The following is a 27,997-nucleotide window of genomic DNA, read 5'->3' on the forward strand; positions in this document are numbered from 1 at the left end:
GGCCCAATTACCGGTAATGGTCTGGGTGGCACCAATTCCTGTGATCATGGTGAAGTGGGGAAGATCAGCGCCTGGACAGGAGGAAACTGGGAGTCCCATGTAAGCAGCTCCAACTGAATCCTCCACTGGGGACCACAGAAAGTAGAAACACTTTGCCAACCTCCCATCAGATGTGCTAGCTGGGGCTGATGGGAATTCTAGTCCATAATGCATGGAGGCCATCAGGCTAACAGAGGCAGCAGCCACCAAGCAACCCTACACTGTTGGTGACCTGCCATGATGAATATGGTCCATCAGCTACATGTTGGGTCTACTAGGTGTCAAATGCCCTGTTTTGGCACACCCAGGGAGGCAGCAAAAAGAGGAAGGTATCCAGGCCCAGGTGAGCATTATGATGAAGGCCTGTTGTACAGCTTTGCAGTTTCCTAGCCAAGCGCACAAAGTCTCCTGCATTTTGAGTAACATCTTTAGGACTGGAATAGCAGCAGGGTAGTCAAGGAATCTCTATGGCTGTCCATGGGACATATCTGAGGATATGAGCACATGGATGGGGTGGTGTGGGGTTGAGTAAACAGAATTTAACGTATGGCCAGAGCTTATGCTTGGACAGCATTCCTGCATGCAGACTCTGTTCAGAGATTCAAATCTGGTATATCCCCAGATGCATCATGTGAATGGGACTTTTTCTGTGATGTCTAAGAGAAAAGGATAAGCCCCAGTTAAAATCTGATCTCACAAATTAAGTCACCGAGCTGTAACAATGACATGGGGAAGGGGGTCTGAAGATCTCAATTTCTCCAAAAGTTCCAAGTTATGAAAATGTGAGAAGGGCAAAGAACCTAGTCAAGATTGTCCAGCGCACAGTGGATAAGAGAAGCTATGAATCAGGAAGATCTCAGTTTGCATCTCCTTTGATCTTGCTAGTTGGGTTTAGGGAAGTCTCTGCCTCATTCCCCATTTTGCGGGTATGGGAACAATAATATTGGCTAAATTCACAGGGCTGTTGTGAGGATTGCAACTGGAAAATACACGTGAAGTGATCTGAATGCTTGGAAGCACTATACAAACGTAGGAATGAATGAATGAATGAATGAATGAATGAATGAATGAATGAATGAATGATAGGAAAGGAGGAAAGATTAAAGCAAAACAAAAATCACATGCAAAAGTAGTTCCAGAAATATGAAGAAAGCAATTAAGGGGCTACATATATCAGGAGAGTCCCACTGAAAGCAACTGGTAGTAGTAAATTTAAGAGATACACTCAGTAACTATGAGGAGAACTGCATCAAGGCAGGGTCACAGAATGCTATATTAATAGTTTATATATTTTAGACCATGGGTGGGAAACTTTCCTGCCAGAAAGAAAAGCAGGCGTGGCAAAGGATGCAACTCTTACCTTGTACAGCAGTCTATCCAAAAGATAGAGGTTCCTACATTCTCACATGCAGGGCCCATGGGGTGATGTGGGGCAGCCACATCAGACCTCGGCCTGAGGGGTGCACCACTTACCACCACTGTCATGCCCCCGCAGCAACCATGCCCCTGCTTCCTCTGTCATGGGCACACCACCGCTGCCATGGGCATGGCAGGAGTGGGGTATGCCCACAGCAGAGGAGGTGGCAGTGGAGGGGGTTTTCCTCACACACTTCTCCATCCAGGCAAGCCAGAGACATTATCACAGCTCAATACATCCCAGCCAGGCAAAAGCACTTGAGGAGATGTGGAACAGCCTGGTAAGGGGCGTGGCCTGGGTTTTTTTTCAAGGGCCGAACAGAGATGACTGGAGGGCCACAGTTGGCCCAAGGGCCTGAGCCTCCCACCCATTTTAGCTGTATTGTCACAGTTTTTATTTTGTTGCTTTTTTGACACCTGCTTCATGGGCTCCTGCTATGTTTACTTATGATCTACACTTTACAATTTTACAACAGCCAGCAGAAAGAGGTTGGAACTGAATCCATCACTCCTTGTGTTCTGGGTTTCTTTTCCACTAGGTCCCTCTTTCCACTCAAGTTCTGTTCACCTCCTTCCCTACAATGGCTCTTTCCCTTTGGTATGGCTGATTCCCAGAGTGGAATGACTCCCATGAATGGGTCTCTATTACCAGCAATGCAGGGAAACGTGTTGTGTGAACAGTGCATGGGCTATACACAGTTCACTCAACCACCAGGTTGGGCAAGACCATTCTAAATATTCCTATTCTATCTCCACAATTAACATCAGAAACTGATTCATTCTCCCAGTCCAGTTCTCTTCATGTCCCTTGAGGCTTAATGCAGAATAAGCCCAGCTCAATCTTTGTACCCCTCTACCCAAGGTAGAGGAAGTGAGAGCTGGACCATCCAGAAGGCCGATCGCCGAAGAATTGATGCTTTTGAATTATGGTGCTGGAGGAGACTCTTGAGAGTCCCATGGACTGCAAGAAGATCAAACCTATCCATTCTCAAAGAAATCAGCCCTGAGTGCTCACTAGAAGGACAGATCCTGAAGTTGAGGCTCCAATACTTTGGCCACCTCATGAGAAGAGAAGACTCCCTGGAAAAGACCCTGATGTTGGGAAAGATGGAGGGCACAAGGAGAAGGGAACGACAGAGGATGAGATGGTTGGACAGTGTTCTCGAAGCTACTAACATGAGTTTGGCCAAACTACGAGAGGCAGTGAAGGATAGGCGTGCCTGGCGTGCTCTGGTCCATGGGGTCACGAAGAGTCGGACACGACTGAACAACAACAACCCAAGGGTAACATTCAAAGACACTTAACTGCCATCCAAAGTTCAGTCTTAGCCAGTGCACTAACGTTGAAAGCTTCCACAGACCAAATCCTACAATGCGGAGGAAACATTAAGTGAGCAGGGCTTGTGAAAAGAGTTTGTAGAGACAGGATCTCAATCCCACCTATCAATTGCCTAGGACAAAACATTGTAAAAAGCATTTTCTTCATCACCATTAAAACTTTCACTTAAACCAATTTGGAAGCAAAATACATTTAGAATTATTCTGGCTGAAGCAAATGATTCTGCAATAATATACATACATACATACATACATACATATATATATATATATATATATATATATATATATATATATATATATGTATGTATATACCTTGTATAGACTTTCACCAGATCCCACCACCATCTTGGGCAGTTGACAGCAAATGTACCAGTACTGCTATGACTGCACAAGGGTGAAGGACAGTTATCCATTTACAATAGCTTCCTTTCCAAGTAGGTGAAGCTAAGCCTACTTAGGTCAGCCGTATTCTGCAGTGGGCTATCTAATTTCAAATGACCAGTTTATCCTTTATTTCAAGTCCTCTGTTGAAGACTGGGCAGATTTTATGTGGCCTTCAATAAAATGGCCCATTTCAGTTTATCTGAAGACATCCCTATATACCCTGCGGTAGACAGTTGATGGTAGGGACTGGGCGATTATTATTATTATTATTATTTTTAAAAAACCTAATAGAACTAAAGTCACAATCCTAGCATAGTTCCTGGAAAGTAAATCCCAGTGTACTCCAAATATCTTCCTTCTAAGTGAACATACATAGGATTGGTAGGCCAGTGACTGAAAGCTATTATGAAAATATAACCATCTTTCTTAGATTAAAAAGGAAAGAAAGAAAACAGTGTCATTCCCCTCAACTAAATATTATTTAAGGCTTCTAAATTGTGGGGGGTTCTTCCCCCCCTTTTTTCTTTTAAGGAGGGAGGAAAAGAAGAAGACATGCCCTAAAAGATTAATCCAGCTGAAGTCTTATATCTAATTATACTCTCAAGCTTTGCCAAATGATTTGCTTTTTGTATGTTAGGACAAAAGATTTCTGTGTATGGCTGAGCAGAGGTTAACCATGCATACCCGGCAGCTGCACAAGAGCCGAGAACAGGACTCCGATCAGAAGGAAAGGGGGGTGGGGAAGGTCTTGATTTAGCTTAAATACAGCAGTACCTGTATCTTTATCTTCTTTTGTGTTTGCTTTGTTTACCCACTTGAGAAAATAAGTTAGGAGATCTAAAAATGCATCACTTGTCCTTTGGGAGAGATGCAGCAAAGGCACTGTTAACACGCAGACTCACTAGGGTTGCTTAAGAAAATTTGGATTTGATCTGAAATTATTCCACCCCCACCCCACATCAGATTCTCAGAAGCCTTCTGGTTTTTGAATATCACAAGTCAATTTCTTTCTTTCTCGTATTGGCATCCAAATTTGAAAAATTTCCCCAGGTTTTTTCCCCCTCCCGAAATTGGGGAAATATCGTTTTGGCTTTAATGTGGAAGTTTCACCTGGAAAAGAAACTCCATCCCTTTCAGCGCAATCCTACACATTCCTGCTCAGAAGAAAGGTGTTTTTTGTTGTTGGATGGGGCCTGCTCCCAGCTAAGTATGTATAGGGTGGAATGACATATCTATGCCTGCAGAACTCCAGCCAATAAAACAAACACATAAGCAAATATTATCTGTCTGATAGTGAACACTGGAGCTTTGGAAACAGTTTGAGAAGGAACATCCCTGTCAGTGCGACTAGGATATTTTGATGCAGGCATAGGAAAGGAAGGGAACAGGGGGGAAACCTTCCAGAACTATATTGTAAGGTGGCGGGCTATTGTTTAATTATTTATTTATTGAATTTTAGGATAAAATAATAGTAAGTTAACAGGACAATACAGTAGCAGGTCTTATGGAAAATTCCCTACATCACTGCCGTTGGTGACGACTTTTAACTAGTGCAGGGGTTACTTAGATATCTATAGAACCACTCACAAATAAAAGCTGCATGCTGCTGGGCAATTCAAACAGGCAGCTGACATGGGTACCAAAAGTTTGGGCTTATTCAGCAGGAAAGCTTGCCTCCCTCTGACAGCAGTCGAATTCACGCGAGGGGAAACTTCTACCCATGAGACTGGTAAAAGCCAGTTGCTGCCTTCTGAGTTTAGTCAGGTTGGGGCAAGACAGCAAAGAAGTTTGCCTTGAACATCACAGCCAAGCAGACGCTCTGCTTCATTCCTGGGCTGCTAATGCACCTCCCTCTCCACCTGCCACCTGCATTTGTTCCCTTATGCAGATGTCTAATTTAGGCCCGAAATGCTGTGCTTGGGAGTGCCTTGAAAATTGTATTTTTTAAAAGCTGCCTATGATCTGCCTCAGATATCAATTACAGTATACAGTTTGACAGGTCAGGAACTGAAGAATGGGAAGTGGGGCTACTTGCCCTCTCTCCCCCAAACTTGGGTCTTTTTTATGGCTTCAGTTATAGTTATAACGAGGTTTCTCTCCCAATATACACCACCAAGATGTTCACATCCAGAAATCTATCATTCTCTATCAGGATCAATGGATAAACATTAGAAGGCAACCCATTTAAATCAGGCACGGGGAACCTTTGAGACTCCAGATTCTCCTGAACTACAATTCCCATCATCCCTGACTGGGCATGCTGATGCTGATGGGAGTTGTAGTTCAGTACTATCTGCAGGTTCCCCACACCTGAATTAAAATTATCTCCTAAAACTGTGCCAGTTAGGAACTGCGCAGATTTGATCCACAATGGAACAAGCATAGTTTACCTTTTCTCCACTTTGTGAGAAATTTCGGACAAGAGGGCCTTATGTACATGTCATTTCCCTTGTCCCCGCCCATCAGTTACCCCTTACCACCAAACGAAAGAAACCCCATCATGCAAAATGTGGGCTTTGCATCATAAAGGATATCGCACTCCCCGAATAAGGTGAGATTTCGGAAATATCTTGTAGGTCACCACACTCAGACTTGATGAGAGATATAGAGAGGCTTTCAGCGGTGCTGGGAGGGTGTGCTGGTGAGCAAGGATGGTGGTTCATGTGGTGCGATGACATCTTGGTCCTCAGACTTGTGGTCTCCCTCGTTAAATCTAAGGATTCTGGGGAAGCTCTGTCTTTCCCTGGAAAGGAGGCAGAAGGAGCGCCTAAGGGATTCTGAAATGGGTAGGCCATAAGGGGTAGCGGAAAGGGGTGGCGGAAAGAGGAGGAAGTGAAGCCTGCGGTAGCCGCCAGTGGAGATTGATGGAGAGCCGGGTGGTGGCTGCCAGGAGGAGGGGCAGAGGCCGACTGGTCCGATGAATTCTTGCGGACAACTAGGGGCAGTGCTTCTGTTTGGTCTGTGGAATTAGGCATCGGCACATTGCCAAAGGTGTCTAGCGGGTTTGGAATGATGACATCACCAAAGCACTGGAGGCGCTGGTTGGCTGTGTGGAAGTTGTGGTTCTCCCCATTCACAGCAAATCTTGCCTGGGGGATCTGGAGAGGTGGGAAGACCTGAGGAAGTTGGCGGGCGGGCTTGGATGAGAAAACTTTGACCACAGTGTCCACCACCTGAGACATGGCAGTGTTCAGCTCCTGCTTGAGCGTCTCGGCGAGGTGCTTGCCTTCCGGGTGGAAAGAGTGCGGCCCGTGCTCTTTCTCTTTGGGGCCTTCCTTCCTGGGCTTGTTGTCTGCTATCTCTTGCTCCCTGATCAGGGCTCGGGCGCGGTCGATGAATTGCCCCGGGTCCAGCTCGCACATCTCATGATCTGACCTGCCCACCGAATCTCTGGCCCGGGCGTCCAGCATTTCCGAGCGCAGGCTGTCTTCGGACAGGTTGCCGGCGTCTTCGTCGTTTTCAGAATCTGTGCTGTCGTAGATTTGGTAGAACTTCTCCTGCAGCTGGCGCAGCTGTTTCTGCATGTCCTCCAGCTGCTGTTTCAGCTGTCTGCGCTCCTCTCGCTTCTGTTCTTTCCTAGCCGAAACCAGCTGCTGGAAGCTCTGCTGCTGCTGCTGAGGCAGCTTTTGCTTGCGTTTATTCTCCCGGTAACTTTCCCGGGGACTCACAGACTGCGGAGCCATCTCTCTTTCGTTTTCATTGCCCCGTAATGCCACGCTGGGGGAATGGCTCATCCCCCGAATGATATTCTCAACCCGGGCACGCTTAGCTCTCAGGTGCTCGTCGCATAACCGATCCATATCAAACTGGCTCATGGTAGGCCTGCCAAAAGGGGAAAGACACTCTTGGGGGCTGTCTCTTGAAGAGTTGCTGCACACATCCTCCTGGTGCACTTCTGAGCCTGTGCTGGAGAGACCACTGGCTTGAAAACTGGGCTCCGTGCCACCATTTTTGTTCATGTTATTTTTCAACAGCTGGGAAATTATGGTTGCTCCTGGAAAAGGCATCATGGCATCTTCATAGGAGTTCGCCCTCTTCAGCAGCTTGCGGAGCACATTTGACTTCTCCCCATCTGCATGCTGCACCACTGAATACTCAACATCCTGCTCTGAACCTTGGGGATTCATGGCACTAAAAAACGACGCTCTCGCCTTTGCAAAAAATGCAGATGCTGTCCCTACCGTCCTTTTCACTCCAATGTCAACTCTTCTTCTCTTGGTTTGCCTGCTTAAGAGGGCTGTGCTGTCATGGTCAGGCATCACTGGACTGTTATTGTGCCATCTTCAAAAGCTTGTCAGCTGGGCACAGCTCAAGAATCCTGGGACCCTGGCCAACAGAACAAAAGGACTGATGAATCATTTTCTTTAAATTTCTCCAAATTTCCTGACCTCAATCCTGAATCAAATGCAAAATGCATAGGCTCTGGGATTTATGGCACATTACAATTATTGCAATTTATTATGCACTCTGCTTGAAATGAAACATTTTAAATATTTCTGCTCCACTGGTTTAAGATGGATTAAGATTTTTTTAAAAGAGAGAGAGAGAGAAAGAGAGGGATTGGGGGGGGGAACTGCTTAAGCACCAGCAATATAGGATTCTCTTGCACAAATGCCTAAAATGATACTGTTTATCTTCAGAAGAAACAGTAGATTAGAAGAACACAGGCTCTGACAACCAATTGATTAAATTTAGGGTATTGAGATACATGTTACAAAAGAAGATGAAAGTAGGTCTTATTGTTAAACAAGACAGCCATATCAAATTTGAACTAAAGAAAAATCAATTTCATTGCAAGAAGGTGAAAGCAGTTTTCAGGCTAAAGTAAAAACTGGATTTATATTTTTTACAAGGATTTTTGATGCATGTAAACAATGATTGGGTTGAACAAAATTTCAGAAATGGTTATAGGAACTACAATTTAGGGGAGAAATACATTTTGCTTTTAATGCTCATTTTAAAAAAATAGAATTAGATCTATTACTAATATATAGAAAATGGTTGCTATATTTCCAACTCTATGCAAGTTACTGAAATTGTGTCCTTTTTTAAAAAAACATCCTAATGCGTTGTTCTAAATGGGGAGGGGGAAAGAAACTGTCAACCTTGATGACTGGAGTATTTTCACATTTCATAAACTATGATATATGGCACCAAGGTGTTTGCATAAGCAGAAACAGGGCATTTTCAGCACTGTGACACTGTCCTTTAGAACAGCTTCCAAGGATAATATCTCAGGTGCCTAGTGAAATCATTCTTACATACAACATTTTGCATACACAGAACCTGGTTTCCTGTAACACACACACACACACACACACACACAGAGAGAGAGAGAGAGAGAGAGAGAGAGGAAAACTGAAAGAAAAATATGGAGACATGAAAGAAAGCAACATCAATCAACAGCGTGAGAAAGGAAGGTATCTTCTCTTTTATAGGAACCACCATTGTTTCCTAGGAATACAGAATAAAAAAAGAAGACAGATAACACATTTCCTTGCATTATATATATAAAAGTCTCTTGACTTATTAACTAGTGATGCTAAACTCACATTGCACGTGAGGCATTACAGACTTCTTCCGGTGCCTTCATGTTGAAAGCTATACCAAGTTAAAATTAATTCCCACCCCCCCACACCCCCATACTGTGTTTATCTAATATTAAACTTCACGTTTGCTTAACAGAGCACAATCTTCACAATAACAGGGTCTCTTGCCAAAGGCAGCACGCAGACTTTTTGGAGCTGCTCCCATCTGTTTCGGTTCACCTGTAAAAACATCTACGTGCTCCCTAGGACTGCATCTGTGGCTAGTTTTTAAAGAATGACTACCCATGCAAATAAGCATAATTTCAGCATGAAATAATCTGTACAATCAAGTGTGTAGCCAGTGCTTGTAAGTGCAGCAGCAGCAGCAGCAAAATGAAAAATCTTTTTGAAAGAATGAAAACCATGGCTCTTGTTTTTAATCATCTGAAGGTCTGAAGGCTGAGCCCCCCCCAACCCAAATATTCTGCACCTACTGAAAGAACTCTTTAAAAGATTTTTTTGCTTTCACGCGAGCTGCACAATGCTCATCTGCATCCCTTGCATTTTGCACCCAAAAGAGGATAATAGTATATAGACTCTCTTTCAGATAAATTGTGAAGCTAGAATCAATCACAATTGTTAGTATTTTAGTCAAAATTTCTACTTAAACATACACACAAGGGATGCAAAATACTGTAATAAATAATAATAATAATAATAATAATAATAATAATAATAATAATAATAACTAAATAAACAATTGACCTGGCATAGCTGGCTGAATGTAAACCAATAAGTCTATTTTTCCCACAATCATTTTATACACAACAAAAGTAAAAAGTAGTCTCTCTTTTTATTTATTTTTCTCTTTCTGTCTCTCCAATGAGAGAAAATGAATTAATATTTGATGGCATAGTAGAACTGGATTTATCTGAAGGCCTAGGAAGCAAAGCTTAGCTTGGGATAATCAGAAGTTCAGGTATAAATCAGGAGGCTTGTTTACATAGCTATTATTTCTATGTAGGAAGTTCGCTGTGAATTTGTATAAGTCAGGGAATAACAGGTGGCAATGGTTTTATTATTCTGCTTACTTCATGTGACCATGGAGCAGAGTCAAACCTTTTGTGGAGTTGGCAAGTGTCATTTCTCTCATTTATTCACTATTCCGTTTATTCTAATGGGGGGGGCGGGGAAAATTCAGCTGAACAGCTCAACACCTCCTTTGCTCCTTAGGTTAAGTATAACTGAATGACCACTTCCATGAAGGTAAAGGACAAAAAATGTGCAGCGCTGAAAAAGCCCTTTGAAGGGACTGGATCCGCAGCTCATTTGCATCAGCAGATACAAAATGCCTGACTGTTGCTGATTATCCTCCAAGTATTTCATCAATATAAGCTTCACTGTAATGAAAGAGATTTTGCTATAGGGAATATACTATGAGATGTAAAATGGGACTGAGCATTTGCAACGTTGCTAAAAGTGTTTTCACTTAAGGTAGCAGCAACAGGAAGGGGCATTTAACTCTGAAACCATTTGGCAGCCATTTGAGAGTTTCTTTCTTTCTTTACTTTGTATATTTTAATTCCCGTCCATTCCTACTGACCCACAAACCCAACCACAGGGTTCCACATATACACCTTCTGAAAAACCAGCTTTCCTCAGCTTCTTTCCCTTCTCGCGGCACTGCAGCCAAGGACAAGGGGGAAGAGCCGTGGTTCCATGGCAGAGGACACGTTTTGCATGCCAAAGCTTCCAGGTTCGATCCCTGGCATTTCCAGGTAGCGCGGAGAAGGACCCTTGCCTGAAACCCTGGGCAGCCATTACTAGTGTGGGAGGATAATTCAGACCATGAATCGATGGTCTGAATTGGTATACTGCAGCATCCTATGATAATTTGTGTGTGAGAGAGAGGGAGGCCGGCAGACAGACAGGCCTGGTGCGTGTGTGTGGCACTGACCAAGGAAAAGCGATCATAAGGTCACTGTCACGAATCCACTATCCATTTTCATCTCTCGTATGTGTACTGACTAGTGCTCTGTCCTACGGTTCTGCCACCAGGAGGGAAGACCACATTGGCTCAATAGACAGCAAGCCTGAGGAGTGACTGCTCACGAATGACACAATTAGTCCTCTCCTCGAAGCCCCCCTCCACTCTCCCTGGGGCTCTAGCCCTCTGCTCCCATTGACCCTCTGAGCTGATGCCATCTCTTACTACAACTGCTTTTAGACAGCACAATTTCCGGCTTTGCGATTTCAGCGCAAATGATGAGAAATGCGTTTTCCTGCAGCCAAAGAATGCCAGTGGCTCAACCTCTTGGTTTCAAAAATAAAAATAAAAAATGCCAACGTGAATTGACATCCTGAGAGAAACAGAATACCGCGTACAGCAGAATGTGAGATTCTGAGTCAGCAAGAGTGCACACATTTGATATGATGAAGTCTTCCCTATTAAGACGTGCATGCGTGTATATATATATATATATATATATATATATATATGGAAGGACAAACTGATGGTCAACTTATTGACTGTACTCCTTTCTCATTTAAGGGCGGGGAAAAACTGCTTTGATTTTCACAGATTTCTGTTCTGGAATATATGATCAATGAAATTCTAGAAATCAGTTAAATCCTAAATTTGATTGCAATGTACACAAATGCTGTTGCTTAGCACGATACTTTGAATTCAATATACATTACAAGTGGCCCTTCACCTGGTGTGGCTTCTGTTATCTGAACCTTCAAATTATGTAGGGCTTGATTGTGAGCTCTGTTTTTCAAAGATGCAAAGCAAAGAGCACCTTTTCTCAATTCCATGGCCTGTACCATAAACCAGACTTAGTTCTCTTCTAGCGGAGTCCCATGCTGCAGCTCACACCTTGCTGATCTATAATCTGTCCTCTCCTGTACCATCATCTCAAACACTCAAATATGCTATACTGAGAAATTATGTGTAGTGTAGAAAAAAACCCATGGAGAGGATTAGGTGCCCACAAGGTGCAACACAATTTTTTCCCCAAAACCATGTCGACTATACAACCTTAAGGCACCCCAGTCCTTAGCCCTAAACATTAGTTTGCTTAGATGTGCAATCCAGAAATGTTTAGAATGGCTCAAAAACAAACGTCGATGGACTTGCCTGCAAAGTAATTGCCTCAGATAGTGTAGGCTAAACTGCTTCCCCAAATGGCTAAAGTGGATTGATTCGGGGGAAAGGGAATGATTTAAATAGCGGGTACAGCTAAAAGTTGAACAACATTTTTACTTTGGTAAAAGAAATCAATTGCTTTAAGAAGCGCATAATTATCTGGTGCAATTTCTCAATCAAAGCTGCCGTTGGTGAAGACTGGAGAATGAGAAACCTGAAAGGGAAATATCGTTCTGCAAAGTTCGAAACTGTATGTTCTTTTTACAGAACTCAGTTATTGTCTCTCTTCCACGGTCCATAAATATTATATTCCATATGTAACTAAAAAATGTTTTGAAGGGGGAAATATGTGATAATGAAAGTGTCCTTACTGCACTGGGTTTAGGTATAATAATATAAGGAGCATAAGACAATGACAGCGGTACATGCAAGTTGTTAAATGTTGACAGAACATTATATTGTACAGATCCACTTTAAGTCACCTTACTGCACTTCTGAGAAGTACAAAGGGGGTGGGGAGATACACAACATTAACATTTTTCCAATGGCAATGTTTTCGGTACTTGTAAGATAGATGACAACACTGCTGTCAAATACTCCATCTTTTAAAAATGTTGTGAAGGAATTTAGAAGTACAAGTAATGGTTATTTCTGGCATCAATTGCTTCTTTTCTGCTTCGTTTAAATTAAGGCATTATGTTAAAAAGGACCAAATTAAGGACCCATCTACAGTTAAAGGAAGGAAGGAAGGAAGACTACTGCGTAGCATCATGGGTACATGGGGACCAATCTGGCAAGGTATTAAGAAGCTGCTGTGAGGTGCTTAGCATTCTCACTCCTACATAATATAGAAAGCACAAAGTGTCCTGATGACGAAAAGGAGTTGCTATCTTATTGCTTTGTTGGTGTTAGAAATCTTTTTTGAGGGGGGGAGGGAGCCATCCTATACGAATGCATCTAAAGGTTATTCCGTATGAATAAACTATTTGGGTAAGCAATGTACAAAAGGCACAGCCATGCCAGCATATTCTCCATACAAGCCAGTGCTTCAAAGAATCACTAGAAAAAAGAGCACACCAGCCAAATCAAAACTTGCACATTTATTCCTACCGTAGTTTCAACCCAGACTTTCTCAGTTATATCAAGGTATTGAACCTCCAATCAGAAGACTGAATCAAATCACCCGCAAAACATACTTATAAAAATCATTCAAGCCTTTTGTAACGGAGCACAATTAAGTTATCCGCCACCTGACACTTTCGTACACTTGGAAAGTGTGCTGCAAAAAAAAAGCACCAATAGCAATATCTAACCATCTGAAATATACCAAATTTAATTTTGAGCTGATCATTAAAATAAATCCCCAATGGTGACAGAGGCCTTCTTTCAATTTTGAACTGCAGTTCAAAGTTATGTATTAGATCATTGCCTTGAATGTGTGGTCTGCAATCTCCATTGCCAGCAATCTGTGAAGCACATGGGCTTACGAGCAACATTTTAAAAAGTTCAAGTCCTTCCAATAGTGGGACTCAAATGGCAACTTTTTTATTTGCTAGAGATGAGCTTTGGAAGAAAAAGCAGGTGAAATGGATAATGACAAGGGCCTTGCAGGGTTGTAACCTATGAAATACATGATAGCAGATGAAGCAAAAGACATGACAATCAAAGACACGTACAAATGCAACTAGATGCATTTCAAAAGTAGTCAGACCTGTCAAGGCAATGGAAACAAGAACCAAACAACGTGCTCCATTTTTAATCTAACAGTTCATTCCACATCCCCCTCCGCTAACCTAGCAGACAACATTAACTTGGAAGAAATTACAGGCTCTCATATGGATGCACACAGACTTCCATCCTTTGTATGTGTATATTCAAATGCAGGCATGCAGTTATGGGAAGATTAGGGGAGGAATGATAAAAGTCAAATATGGGGCATTTCATACTTGATGTACTAGAAAGTAATATCCAATAGCCTGTTCACAATTCTTCTTCCAATACTCAAACTACCTTCCATCTATTTTATTTGAATTCTAAACCTGCTCAATCCTTCTTTATCCATGCTCTGGACTCAAACAACACGTAATCTGTCCGCAGATGAAGATGGGAAAGGTATCCTCAAGATTTGAGACCTACCGCCAAATCTTAAACATGTTAACTCAGAAGTGAGCCCCACATAGTTTAAAAGGGTTGCTTTTCAAGTAAGCCTCACTGACTTTCGTGGGGCTAATTTCTGAGCAAACATTGCCAGAAATGGGTTGTTAGAGAACTTATAAGTTCCCTATATATGTTAGAAGGGTTCTGTCTGACCAAGGGTGCCACCTTAGGCCGCAATCCTACACGCACCCACCTGGAAGTAAGCCCCACTGAAAACATTGGGATTTACTCCTGAGTAGACATGTGCAGGATCAAACTGTTCACAAGCACTTTCCCTAACTGAAGACCTTTCTGTTTCCACGGGGAGCACCATCAAGTGATCTCATAAAATCTCCAAGTAACCAGGCAGATGAGAGGCATGGCATCAGCCTGCCAGTTCATGAAAACAAATGCCAACTTTCCCCCTTCCATGCTCCTCCAAGCGTGTCAGGAGAGGTCCAAGTCTCTCTCTCTCCCTCTCTCCCCCGCCCTCCCTTACTCAGCGAGACCCATCTCCTAACAAAGCGCCATAAATTCATCAACAGTCGTTGTGCTGAGGATCAACAGAGGGGGTGAGGGAGAGAGAAACTTGCACCTGTCTTTCTTGACACAACACACCTGTCTGGCACTGCCCATGCGCACTTGGAGCGAAGCGCCCCTTGGACAATTTCAAGAGCTTTGCCAAAGCGGAGGCAAAGAAAGAGAAGCGCACCAGCAGCCTCTCCCGCCGCCAGCCCGCCCTTGTTAGAAGAGGCCACCGGGGGCTGTTACAACCGCTTTCCAGCCAAAACTGCTGCTCGGTCGCTGCTTCGCTCGCTCCCCCCCCCCGTCTCCAGATCGCCAGACACCCCCCTCGCCCCCTCCACCTGCCGGGCATTATTTCTTCTTAAGACACGGCCTCCCATGCTGGAGGGCACTTTTCTTTGCAACTCTTTGCCTCTTTCCCATTTTTTTTTTTTTTGCGCACGCTGAAACTTAAGCAGCCCCCCCCACGCACGCGCGCGCGCGCACCCCCCCCCCTACACAGGCACACACTTGCACAATCGTCCGACAGGCACCGTTTGTAGCCAGATTTTCGCTACCGCGGCGGGGGGAAGGGGGTGCGGTAGGGACCGAGGAGCTTTGCCATATTGAGTTTGTGCGCCAAGTGGATGTAATCCCACCAACTAGCTAGAAATAAATAAAAAAAACGAGGAAGGGAAAAGTGTCCCGTTACGGGGGCTCCTCCGGATGGTAAAGATTTCGACTCCTTCCGCACCCCCCACCTCTCCAAATCGCGCGCGCGCCCTTCCCCCCCCCCCCAAAAAAAATCCAGTCCGCCGCTATCCGCGAGTTTGGAAGCACTTCGGCTCAAGTGCCGCGGGGCGACCACTCTAGAGGAAGCCGGCCGGGAGTGGAGAGAGGAAGAGCGAAAGCGCGCTCTGGAGAGGCGAGATTCTCCTCGAGAATGAAGCGTTCTTTCGAAAAGAAAAGTCACACGCGCGCAGGGCAAAGCCAGCTGATCAACTTGCAGCACCTCTCCAACAGAGAGAGAGAAAGGGAGAAAAGAAACCAAGCAAGGCAAGAACTCTTGAGCAGACGCGGCGGAGATCGCGACCGTGCCGCTGATCGTTCTGGATCTCCTCCCCTACAAACTTCCCACCACCCATTAAGCCCTTTCATAGATTTCCTCGGAACTAACTTAAAACGCCCAGCCGGGAGCTCGCTTCCAAGGAAAAGCGAGTCTGATTGCAACCTAGCCTAAGAACATGACCCCTAGGTGTTGTTTTTTTTAAGCACCCTTCCATGTCATCCTTCCCCGTCCACCAGCACGTCCTTCTCAGTCCTCCCTCCCCCGCAAAAAAGAAGTATTCAAACACCCATACATTTTCCCCACCCCAGCCCTCCTGCTTAAATCTTCTTTCCGCGTATTTATAAATACAGCAGGTGTGGGGGGTGGGGAGATATGAGAAGTCAGGGGCATGCAAATGATAAGCAAATCGAAGGAGACAAAAAGAAAGGCAGCGATTAATAAACAAGACAAAGAAGAAAGACCAGACCAGGAGTTGGAGGGGTGGCGGGGCGATGGGGGGGGGGGGGTTTGGAAGAAGAAGAAGGAAGGAAGCCTCAGGAAAGACACTCATACAAAGCCGAACCATTCCCCACTCCCAACCTTTTTTAAAAATAAAATAAAAACCTCTATACGAAACATCGATAAAAAAAAGTCGAGAGGAGAAAGAACGGAAGAGAGACAATCAGGAAAGGGGGGAAAGACATTTCCAACATCACAACATCAAACCTTGTCCTTTCCAACTGGGCAAACTATTGCGATGACTGTACTGAAGATTTTAGAGTTTGGGGGATAGCAAAAGCAAAAAAACGCAAAAAAACCCGTTATCAGTGTGGTTTTATAAGTCTCTAACGTCATTAACCTCATATTGGGGGACGAGGAGAAGAAATCAGCAAGAATGATAGGGGTTTGTTTGGGGGGGGGAGGTTCCCCTAAGGAGGATAAATAAATAACCGCACACACACCCCCTGCCACCAAGAACTTGATCCAGCATTTGGAGCAAGCCCGTGCCAGGGTCGAAGAAGACCATCTCTCTTACCCGCCACCCCCCCCCCCAATTTGAAAAGAAGTGAAGGGAGACAGATACTTACTCAGTTGCAAAGGCGATGAAACTGAGCCCCCCCCCTCCTCTCTCTCTCTCTCTCTCTCTCTTCCCCCTGCCGGTTAGATAGGAGAGAAAGAGAGAGAGAGAGAGACAGAGCGAGCGAGCAAGAAGGGAACGCGCACACGCTCCGCACAAATACACAGCCTTGCTATCTTGCCGCTGATGAATATTGTAATTGGCCCAGGGAGGGTGAGAGTGAGCGTGCCAGGCTGTATGTAGATGCGTGTGAGTGTGCGTGTGTGAAAGAGAGAGAGAGAGAATGAGTGAGGGTGCAGGAGAGAAAGAGAGAGAGAAAGCAAGAGGGAGAACAGAGAGAAAGAGAGAGAGAGAGAGAGGAGGAGGAGGAGGAGCACCCTGCTCTTCTGCGCCGCTCTCCTCTCCCAGGCTGTAATTGTCTCTTATTTCTGCAGGCAGCAGAGCAGCCTCGCTCAGCTGAGGGCTCCGCACCACAACAAGATTTACTTTAAGACACAGCTGAAGGAAACAGGAAGACTACACGTCACGCTCTGAGTGACGTGCGCCAGGCCCAGCGCCCAATCGGGAGGCTCCTTCGGATTCAAGGGGGATAGCGAGCGGAGAACTTGGGAGGAAAGAGAGCGAGACGTGGGGGGGGGGGGGGGTGCTGGGGAGGAGGAGGAGGAACAACAGGATGGGATCAGATCGGTCTCCCACACTTGCTGCCCCCACCTCGCCGTCCCCTTTCTCCACCCCCTGGCCCCCATCGTCGCTGATGGGAAGGAGACTTTCGTCCCAAATTTGGAGGAGGGCGCATCGGACGAGCCGTCTGTGCCCGGTGCGGAGTTCAGCCTTGCCGGGTGCGGAGATCAGTTACTGTACGTAACTGGCATTGGTTGTTTAGTTTAGTTTTGGATATGGCTACAACATTTCAGAAAGGAACATGGAAAGGTGCGCCTGACCAAAAGGAAGGGGTGGGTGGGAGGAAATATCCACGCGAGTTTCTATAGCTGGTGGTCAGAGATAACCGGGGTGTGTAGGGAGTCCAGTCGGTGTAGCCCCGCACCCGACGCTAATCCTCGGAGTCCCACGCTGGGTTGTAGGGCATTCCCACGCAAGAGTGCTCAGGATTGCGGAATATTATAATTATACCATCCATCCGCGCACAGAAAGCAGGTGCGCGCGCAAAGACGCGCTCGCGTAGCGGAAAGGTGGCATGTCAACGTGTGGCAGAGATACCCCCACCAACTTTACAGCCTCGTTAAGATTTCAAGTTGGTGGGGGCTTTCGTCGCCTTTTGAGCAACTCTGTGGTAGGTGGACAGCCCGATCCAAAAACAGCTAAGGCGAAATCGTTAAAAGTAAAGCTTTCCTTCGACTGCCAGTACTTCGGTTTAGCTGGTAGTGGGTTGGACTGTGTGTCATTGCTTAGGCACGGGGAGAGAGGGAGGGGGTGGTGGCATTGGATAAGTTGCACTGAACGAAGCCAAGGTGCCCCCATTCCATCCATTCCAGGCAATCACGGTTGTCAATGGCCAGGAAATGGTTCTGGGTCTTTGACAGACTCTTAAAACTATAGAAGTAGGGGCATCAAAAAGGTCAGTTTTAATCACGGTATATATATATATAAACTCTCTCTCTCTCTCTCTCTCTCACACACACACACACACAGCCCATTAGATGTAGACAAAAATACCAGTATCAGCAACCTATACACGGCGTAAAAAACTCAGAAGGCGCAAGTGACTAACTTAAAACAATTGGACAACCCCCCCTTTCCCCCCCTTTGCAAACCTCTTCAAAGCTTTTAATACGAATTCACTTTCTCCTGAATTAAAGAAGTTCAGCGATGTTTCTCTCTCCCGCTCCCAGGAGTGATACAACAAAATAAGTGGAAAGGGAAGAAGCAGGCGGTTGCTCCTAACCTGCCTTGTATCTATACAATCTTCTCTTTGTAGTGAAGAGGCTCCTTAGCGCAGACACAACAAAAAGCCTTCACCCAAAGTTCGGATCAGACTCCCTGTATCCACGATGTGTAGGTCATGAACTCAGGAGCCTTAAATTAAATGCTGCTTTAAGTCACTGGGAGGTGGGGTGGGGTGGGGTGGAGACCACTAACTCTTTCCAATAACTCTGGAACACAATCAGATCAGCGAGTTTGTTTGAAAACTCCAATCGGTAGTTCAGAGATTTACGGTCGGTATGTCCGCCGCGAATTCAAACCACACTTTTTCTTGATAGTTTATTCAACTCATTCAGCTCCCTCTTCGAAAGGTTGCCTTATTGCTGTTGCTACTGCTATTAATACTAAAGGCATGTCTATTCCTGGTACCACAAGGAAAGCAATAAAATTAACTTTAAAAAAAATATCAGAGCAGGCAAATTAAACCGCTTTGAGAAAGGACGACGCGCTGCTTATCCTATACTGTAGGCTACGCGGAAATAAAATAAAATCCCACCCCTGCCTTTCTTTCGGACAGGTATCTGTGCAAAATATTTTAAACGCATAATTTTAAAATCCTAACCTTATCTGCATTAGTTAGGGCACCCGGGGGGAAAACCCATGCCGATGCACAGGTTATCTTTTTTAAAAAAAAACACACACAGAGAGAGAGAGAACACGCAGGAATCTGGCGCGCCCACAGATCCGAGTCTGCTTGAATGGATCGCAGCAGCGTGCGAGGATTTTGGCGCTCTCTTTCTGGTCGCTTTCTAACTTTTAATTCTGGGATTTCTTTGGGGCGCACGGGGTTTATTCTACATATATGCTCTCTCGTGCACGTGCAACATTCCGTTCTCCATCCCTTCTTCTCTCATTCCAACTCCAGAAAAGCTAGCAAACTGCAGTGGATAAGAGACGGGCGCCCAAAGAAAACAGCGGGGGAACAATTAAAAACAACACCCCCCCCCAAAAAAAACTTATCAGAAACTCGAATCTGAGAACACATTTTTTAAAAAAGAAATAAGCAAGGAGAGGACATGAGCGAAGCAAAAATGACAGAGAGCAACTGCGTGACGGGAGAAGAAGGGAGAGATTGTGTTGTTATACATCTCTCGCTTGGGAAAACTGTGGAGCCGGGTTTGGGGGGGGGGTGCAATAGTCATTCCTGAAGGCAACCCTCTCGGGGAGAAGGACTGGCTGGGTCGTGTCCCCATCGCTCGGGGTCCCCTGCACTTTACTTCGGGAGGGAAGCGAAATTTGGGGGGCGGGGGTGAGCGAGAAAGAAAAACTCTTCCATAGAAACGGTCCACGCCCCCTTCCTTCCTTCCTTCCTTCCTACTGCGGACTTCTGGGCTGTAGTCCACTGGGGGGGGGAGGCTATCATTTCGCGGCCCTTCATCCAGGGGGCTAAACCCCCCCTCTTTCCCCAAGATATCTGGGACGCAGGGGTTGCAGCTGGAGTGAAACCCGGAAAGTGTCCTCCTCCCCCCCCTTTTTTAAAAAAGCCCTTTGCATCTACTTGTTCAAATCTCTCTCTCTCTCTCTCTCTCTCTCTCTCTCTCCTTCTCCCTGGAGAAAAACTCCTGAATATCTGATGCGACTCTCCCATCTGTTTCCTAATCTGTTAGGTGAGGCAGAAGAGTCAGGAGGCGAGGGGGAGAGAAAACCCGTTCGGTTGCGGAAGGAGAAGCAAGGCGCCCCCCTTTTTTTCCAGCGAGGCGTCTCCCGCGCGCCCCTCCCGTCTCCTTATCTTGTGCAGAAAAGAGGAAACTACCGTTTTTAGTGCCTCTTGGAGAGCCTGTCATAACCATAAAACTGCAGTGGGAAAAACAGGCCCGAGTCCTTGAACTCCAAGCAGCCAGTTCTTCTCAGGGCAACTTCTGCTTCTCCACTTTAAAAAAATAAGTAAATAAAATAAAATCCCCTTACCTTTGGCTCCCGAGTTCTTCCTGGACTTGTGGCTCCAGGTAATGGAGACCCCATGAGCGCCTCGCCGGTTTTATAACTTGCGACGGCTTCGAGGTGCTCCCTTTGTCTCCCCTCGCCACCCCCACCCCCGATGGTTGGTTTTGTAATTTTTTTTTTTAATATATCCTATTTGTAAAACAACATAAAAGTCAGCGCCAACTCCCGCGGCTGCTTGATGGCCTTTGTGTCAAACTGAGAAGCGATCAGTCCTGGTTTAACGCGCAGCCTGTCAGAGTTTATTTTCCTTTCCCCCTCTTTCTCTCCCCCCTCCACCCCGCCTCAAACTCGACGGTTGCCCCCACCGAGGACCGGCTAGGGGCATCCCTCGCCCCCTCGGCGGAATTATGGAGACCACGCGGCGAAGCGATGCAAAAGCGGCAGCTGCGAGGAGGAATTCCCTGACGGGAACCCGGCTGCTTTGCTGTGACCCCTCTGAAGTGCGCTGTTTGTTTAACCGACGGCTCCAGTCTAAACAGAAATAAAAAGAGCCCTTCTCCCGAGCCAAGTTCGGCTCCTCCGCGCTGCGCGCCGCGCACCAAAAGTTCGCGCTGCTTCTCCTCGAACCCTCCCCCCAAACCCCCAAACTCCTATCGTTTCCCCACCAAATAAAACCACAATAACTTACAATAGCCGGTAAATAAGATACCCACGCGCGCGCACTTAAAAAACAACAACATAAATCCGTGCAAATTCTCCACTTGTGTTCCGGACGCAGTTGCCCACTTCTCATTCCTATAGGACAAAATAGCAACATTTCTACTTCTGTAGCAATTGTTCCTTTCTAAACAACAGGGGGAAAGATACCCCCCCCCCCAAGTCATCGTTCTGGGCATTATCTGGTCCCCAGTGATAATTATCCCATGATCCTTTTAACAAACTTAAATTTGTTAGTATTACCCGTTTTACAGATGAGGAAAACTGAGAAAGTATGAGTTGCCTAAGGTCATGCTGGAGTGACCACCTCTTCCACTCAGTCCCATGGCAGGGAATGATTGCTTGACATTCAACAGGTGCAGCTTCTTTCTACCTTTGCTAGGAAATTCTTTACTTTGGGCTGGATTTGTTGGATTTCTGCCTGCTGTGTAGTTTTTAAAGGCTCAGGAGCTGTGTTGGGTGGGGCGAGGAAGGAGGGCGGGTCAGGGGATAAATTGCAAAGAACATCCTTGGTTGAAGTGCAGTTTGAACATAGGTCTTGTCCACATGCCACACATTGCCCTTTGGCTGGGGTCGTTTATGTGGAAGGAGAAGAATGTTTTTGAGCATGACAATGCAACAGCAATTCACAATTGACTGGTACCCGAGATATCGCCAGTACTGGCTTCGCCTCAGGCAACCAAACTTTCCAAAAATCAAGACATTAACAGATGGTGGCAACCACATGGAGAGATGATGTTGCTTAGAGAGAATCTAGTCATTTCACTCAAGCCGATAAAGAGTGAATCCCAGAAGGACACCGTGTATTCTGAAGAGTTCTGCACTTGGCCCATCCTTATCCATCTCCCTTCTGCTCCTGTTTCATTCAGCTTCATGATCTTTTTCTTTTTGGAGAAATTCAATTTTTTGGGGGGGGGGGTAAGCTTCCTGAGAGGGATGATGGCCCACCAAGTGTTTGTGTGGCATTAAGGATGCTCAATGATCTCGGTTTATTTTACTAAAAGAAAAGGTCTATCTACATACAGAAAAACCAATGCCTTTTTTTAAAAAAAAAAGAGAAAGAAAATGGATCTTCTGTGGAAAAGGCCAGGAAATTAATAAATACTATTTCTAATAATATTGCCTGGGAACTGGGACAGAAGTGCTGCATCCTAAGGAATTTTTTTTTTTTTTAAAAAAAACCACCTCTCAAATCTATGATTTGCAAACTTTTGCATGCAATGTAATTTGTTAAAAACACTTGAATCTGATCTGCATCTAGTTCATTATTCCATCTGACTGATGGTGGAAATAGTTATGCTACAACCCTGAAATTAATTGTGAACCTCAGAGCTCATATTTGGAAAAGCTTTTGGGATTGGAATAATAAAGCCAATCGTGATTTCTCTATTGAAATGATTTCTCATGTTTCATTATCACCTGGAATAAGGAAGAATAAAAAAAGACTTCCTAAAAGGAAAACTACCTGTAGAGTAACTTTAAATGATACTTACCTGGGAAGTTGTTAAAAGTTCACAATTTTACTGTACTGTATATGAAAGACACTAAGCTGACTAGATATTGGTACTGCCTAGCAGGCTAACACATAATCTAGTAGAGCTATGCCAATAGAATTTTACCTGTAAACCAATTTTGCTGTTGTGATTTCCCCCAAAGAATCCAAGGAACTAGATTTTTGTAAAGGTGCAAAGAAATTTCTCATTTGGATTGCTGCTAACCCCTTTTCAGAATTACGGTTTGACATGAGCCTTTTGGTAGGTGCAGAAAGAATGACTATTACACTAATTTAATGCTTTGCTGTGGATATACGGCTTAGGAAGAACACTGCAAATAGCTCGCTCTCTGTTGGTACCTGAGACCAGCTTTCGCTTTCTAATGTTCTGTGAATGAATTACTTCAGTTTTCTTTTCTGCCTAGTGAAGAGTCCCATGCGGACAAACTTGGAAAACAGGGATAGGAAACTCCGCCCCCCCCAGCTTGAGGGCTGCATTCCTTTTGTGTGGCATGGGGGTGGCCACACACCATTTGCACTCTCAAAGAGGGGTTGGTGAGAGAGAGATGTGGTCTGGGGAGAGCAGGTGTGGCTAGGGAGGAAGTGCAGGTTGAGGAGAGTCCTGATAGAGAAGCATAGGGGTAGTCTTTGGCCCTTTGGTAGTCTTTGGTCTTTGATTGCCCATCTGGTAAATACCTGGAGACAGCTATCCAGGGTCTCAGGCAGTGGTCCTTCACATCCTCTGGTACCCTAATCCTTTTAACTAGAGATGCTAATGATTGAGCCTACCTTCTGTAGGGGGAAAAATGTGCTCTAGCATCGAGTCTCCCTAAAAGCTACTAGACATGATGAGTATGTCCTACCTCCACTGTCAGAGGCCTATGCCTCTGAATGAATACCCGTTGCTGCAAATCACGTGGGCTGAGTGCTGTTGCACTCATGTCCATCTTGTGGTCTTCCCACAGGCATCTGACTGGCCACTGTGAGAGCAGAAGGCCGATGTAGATGGGCCATTGGCCTAATCCAGCACGGCCTGTCTTGGGTTCCTGTGTATGGTCACTACAGGAGAACGGGCACATCTGGGAATTGAACCAAAGGGAGAACGACTGGATAGCTCAGTTGGTTGAAGCATAGTGCTGATAGCACCAGGGTTGCAGGTTCAATCCCCATATGGGACAGCTGCATATTCTTGCACTGCAGGGGGTTGGACTAGATGGTCCTCAGGGTAACCTTCCAACTCTACGATTCTATGATTCTATGAACTAACAAGTCTGAAACAGGAAAAACTTTGAAATAGGGAGGGCTGCAACGTTTTAGCTTTGCTTGACTGAAGAGGTGTTCCCATCTACCACCGATGAACAGTCTGGACCAAGTCTAGTTTAAAGTCAATGAACCCCAAGAAGGAAGAGCAGGGGTCTTGAGATTCTTATTCTTTTATTATTATTTAAAAAGCTTGTGTACTACTCTTTAGGACAATCACCTCGGAACGCATGCTCGTCAAAATGGCTGAAACACCAATAAAGCAATAAAAACCAGTTACAAACAAGAAAACCCAGAACAATAACGCCTATAAGTTGGCTTCTCAAATATGACTTGAAATTGTCCATCTGAAGATAGCACTGGACAGCAGATTGTAAAGACACACAAGTCACCTGGGCACACTCTTCCCATTATGGTGAACTGCACTGAATTTGTACTGAAATGATAAGTTATTTCTAAATGTGCACCTCTGCATATACATTTGCATATGCAGATTGAATATAAATTGGCACCCTCTTCTGCTCTCTGTTTTGCCTATTTATTTCCTGGGGTGGGCAATGTGCTAGTGGCTACCCTATGCTTGTCCCCTTCCCCCACATTTGAAAAGAAGAATGTCAATCTTCCCTCAAGAGACTTCTTGATCTTCCATTCTACTTTCTGATTATCTTGTGTATCAAAGAAGTGTGAACTATGTCAAAGAAGAAGAGGGGGAGAGGGAGGAACAGGTCAGTTCTTTTGCTGATGCCTCCAGGAAGTAAATATAGGATTTCACAAATAGACCATTACTGTGATTCTCAATATGAGCCCAAGGAACTTAAATATGGGGTGCAATTGACCTGTGACCCCAAACATCTTTTACTCGTATACCTGCTCCCTGCCTTTAAAAAGCTCTCTGTGGAGATATTTCTAGTGTGATTTGTGCCATATTAATAACATAAATAGCAGGACTCAGCTTCTTGATCGGATTTAATCCCACACACTTCTCTCTCCCTCCACCCGCTGACCCTGATTTTTCTGAGGGTGGAGGAGAGACCTGATTTTCTAATAGAATCGGAGGGGATCTGCTTTCTCTGCTGTAGCAAGGCAGCACAACACAATCTGAAGGCTGTCATTCATAGAACGTTAGATTCTCCAGAGAAATGTAACGGTTATGGGTATTGACTGGCACTCTGTTGTGCATCATTTGGCCAAGTGTTCTGTTCTCTTCATCATGTTAGATAGAGGCAAATATGGTATTGCTGAATATTCTGTGGTGGCAGATGTTCTTTCCCAGAAGCCATTATTGAAATGCCTCTTTACAACAGATTTAAACTTGGGTCTGGTGGACTCTGTCTCTCTGTCTCTCTATTGTCATTTCCAGATATTGATTTCTCTGCACAAAGTTTGTGGGGAGGTTAGACGACACCAGCTTTTTATTGAGTATTCATTTAGATTTGGTTCAGGTGAGGTTATACAACGTAGTTATCAAGCAATTGTTGTATTGTAACCTTTACAGTGCATTTCCCTGTTACATTTCTTACTGAAAATGTCTGATTTTGGGGGCGGGGTGCAAGAGTGCCAAATGAACTTCAATCAAACAACCTGAAACTGCAGGTATGTTATGGGACGTGGATGGCGCTGTGGTTTAAACCACTGTGCTGCTTGGACTTGCCGATCGGAAGGTCGGTGGTCCGAGGCCCGGCGATGCGGCGAGCTCCCGTTGTTCGGTCACAGCTCCTGCCAACCTAGCAGTTCCAAAGCACGTCAAAGTACAAGTAGATAAATAGGTACCACTCCGGCGGGAAGGTAAACAGCATTTCTGTGCGCTGTTCTGGCTTTGCCAGAAGCGGCTTAGTCATGCTGGCCACATGACCTGGAAAAACTGTCTGCGGAAATGAACAAACACTGGCTCCCTCGGCTTGTAAAGCGAGATGAGCGTGCCAACCCTAGAGTCATTCATGACTGGACGTAACTGTCAGGGCCGGGGTCCCTTTACGTTTCCCTATTGAAGTCCACCCCAAACTAGCAATAGTCTGAAAGTATCTACCTGTCTGCCTGCCTAGGCTTTCCCCAAGCAAGCCATGATTCAGTTGAAAGATTGCCTTCTAAAATAAAGTATTTAAAGCAAGGCTGTGCTGTATTGAATCCCACATTACTTCTTGAAAAGAATTGCAGCAGATACAATACGTACGCAGTTGTGTGCCACACACTGAATTTCCCTGCCAATTGGGTTTCACATGGTATAGAAAGATGCTTTTTAGGAATGGCGAGCTGCCAGCTCATTGAATAAATGATTTAAAATAACTTTGTGCAATAGGCAACTACTGAGCAGCATGTTAGGATACCTGGGCAAAGTTTTCAAGTCCTGAAGCCACTGTTGGTTTCCAACCTTTTTGAAAGTAAAGGTTTAAACAAGGTAAGTTTGTTTAGAGTGTCGTCCAGAATGGGTCCAGCCTGCAAGTGTCATATTTCTTTCTTCCAGAGTAGTATCAGTAACTTCAATAAAATTACTTGAGGGTAAGTCATGTGAGGGGTTCTAGCATAACTCTCTTGAGTTCCATAGAATAAATAATCAAATTCTTAGTAAGTTTTCCAAAGTTCTGTGGGAACCAACATAGTACTAAGACTTTAGATTGTCTAAATTAAACACACACACACACACACACACACACACACATATTTAAGCAGTTCCTGTCTCTCATTACAATGGAACACCTTTCACTTCCTATTACTTATTTAGAAAAAAAAAGTTTGCCACCCTTCAGCTAAAACTCTCGGGGCTGCTTACATATAAATTTAATAAAATACAGCAGAAATAAAAATATTAATTATTATATATTTAATATTTCCTGCTCGGGCACCCAGAACCACCACATTTCCTGAACTGACCTTCAGGTTGTTGGCCTTTATACAGTCCATTCCTCACCAGAACTTCTTCTTTCTGACTCAAATCTGAGGAAATTGCGAACTGGGCATCATCAGTGTACTAATGCTAACTCACCTCAAGTCTCTGAATAATCTCACTCAGCAGTTTCATGAAGATGTTTGAAAAGCATGGGAGATAAGATGGAAACCCGTGGGACCTCATAACCTAAAACCCACCCGGCGGTACTTCTTAGCATGTGTTGGAACTGGTAGGGAAGAAGACCAGGAGGCCAACACTAGGTGGAGCCGGAGCAAAGAACAGCCAGTCAATGACAGGGAAAGTTGACTAAATCAGGTTCTTCCCCCATTCCCTCATCCTTCATAGAAGTTAGGAGACAAAATGTGCAGGCTGTATTCAACCCAATCATTTTGTGAGAAATCAAGTGGCTATATAAACTTAATATAACAACCAACAACTAACAACAACACCACTTGTGGGTGGGTCAAAGTCAATTTTGATTGCAAAAACAGACAAAAGAAAAAATAAAATAAAAAATTCTTTTCAGTAGCACCTTAGAGACCAACTAAGTTTGTTCTTGGTATGAGCTTTCGTGTGCACGCACACTTCACACTTCAAAGAAAAAATGTTAACCTCCCCACCTCTTCCTCTTTGGACCTCTTTAGTTTTTATGGTAATCAATTGTCTTCATAGGATGATGGACTTGAAGCTGTGATTTGATGTTACGGCTCAAACCTGTCCAGTTTCTTGACTTCACAGGCTGAATCAGGAGTAAACACAGGCATATGTGGAAAGTGTATATGTGTATATGTATATTCCACAGTATATGTGGAAAGTGCCACACTGCACGGTCACTACAGGACAATGTGGTGTCAATCAACAGACTCCAACTTTCTGGACTGTAACTCTTTTAGCCTATGGTGGCTTATGAAGCAGGCCTCATTTTGCAGATACTCATGCATGCATGTGTGCACAAACACATATGCACACACAAACACATATGCAGAGGCAGGCCCACCCCCAGGCAGGGAGCCACTCCCTTCTCAGCTGATCTATGGAGATCAACAGAGGAGAGGGTTATCATACCCTCTCTGCTCATCAAATGAGCAATCTGATGACCAAGATGCAAGTGGATTGCTCTACTCAACACAGTACTATGTGTATATGTAATTTTATTTTAATTTTTGCCATTGCTACCAAAATGGGTTGACTCATGGG

General features: G+C 44.8%; 1 protein-coding gene across 5 annotated transcripts in view; it reads right to left on the reverse strand.

Annotated features, from left to right (window-relative positions):
- PROX1 (prospero homeobox 1) overlaps positions 1–20,620 on the reverse strand; it is a 77,904-nt gene extending 57,284 nt beyond the window's left edge. For 2 of the 5 annotated variants that reach the window (XM_033144786.1, XM_033144781.1), the window contains exons 1-2: positions 16,633–16,716; positions 5,715–7,506 (exon numbers count right to left, since the gene is read on the reverse strand). In XM_033144786.1, the coding sequence (XP_033000677.1) occupies positions 5,715–7,439 (1,725 nt within the window). In that variant the 5' untranslated portion in view covers positions 7,440–7,506; positions 16,633–16,716. Of the gene's footprint in view, positions 1–5,714; positions 7,507–8,732; positions 8,800–14,206; positions 14,776–16,632; positions 16,717–20,471 lie in introns of those variants that run through there. The other 3 variants (XM_033144782.1, XM_033144785.1, XM_033144783.1) reach the window with 3 other exon arrangements.
- Positions 20,621–27,997: the final 7,377 nt, after the last annotated feature.

Source organism: Lacerta agilis, chromosome 3 (genome assembly GCF_009819535.1).
Source record: "Lacerta agilis isolate rLacAgi1 chromosome 3, rLacAgi1.pri, whole genome shotgun sequence".
Lineage (NCBI taxonomy): Eukaryota > Metazoa > Chordata > Lepidosauria > Squamata > Lacertidae > Lacerta > Lacerta agilis.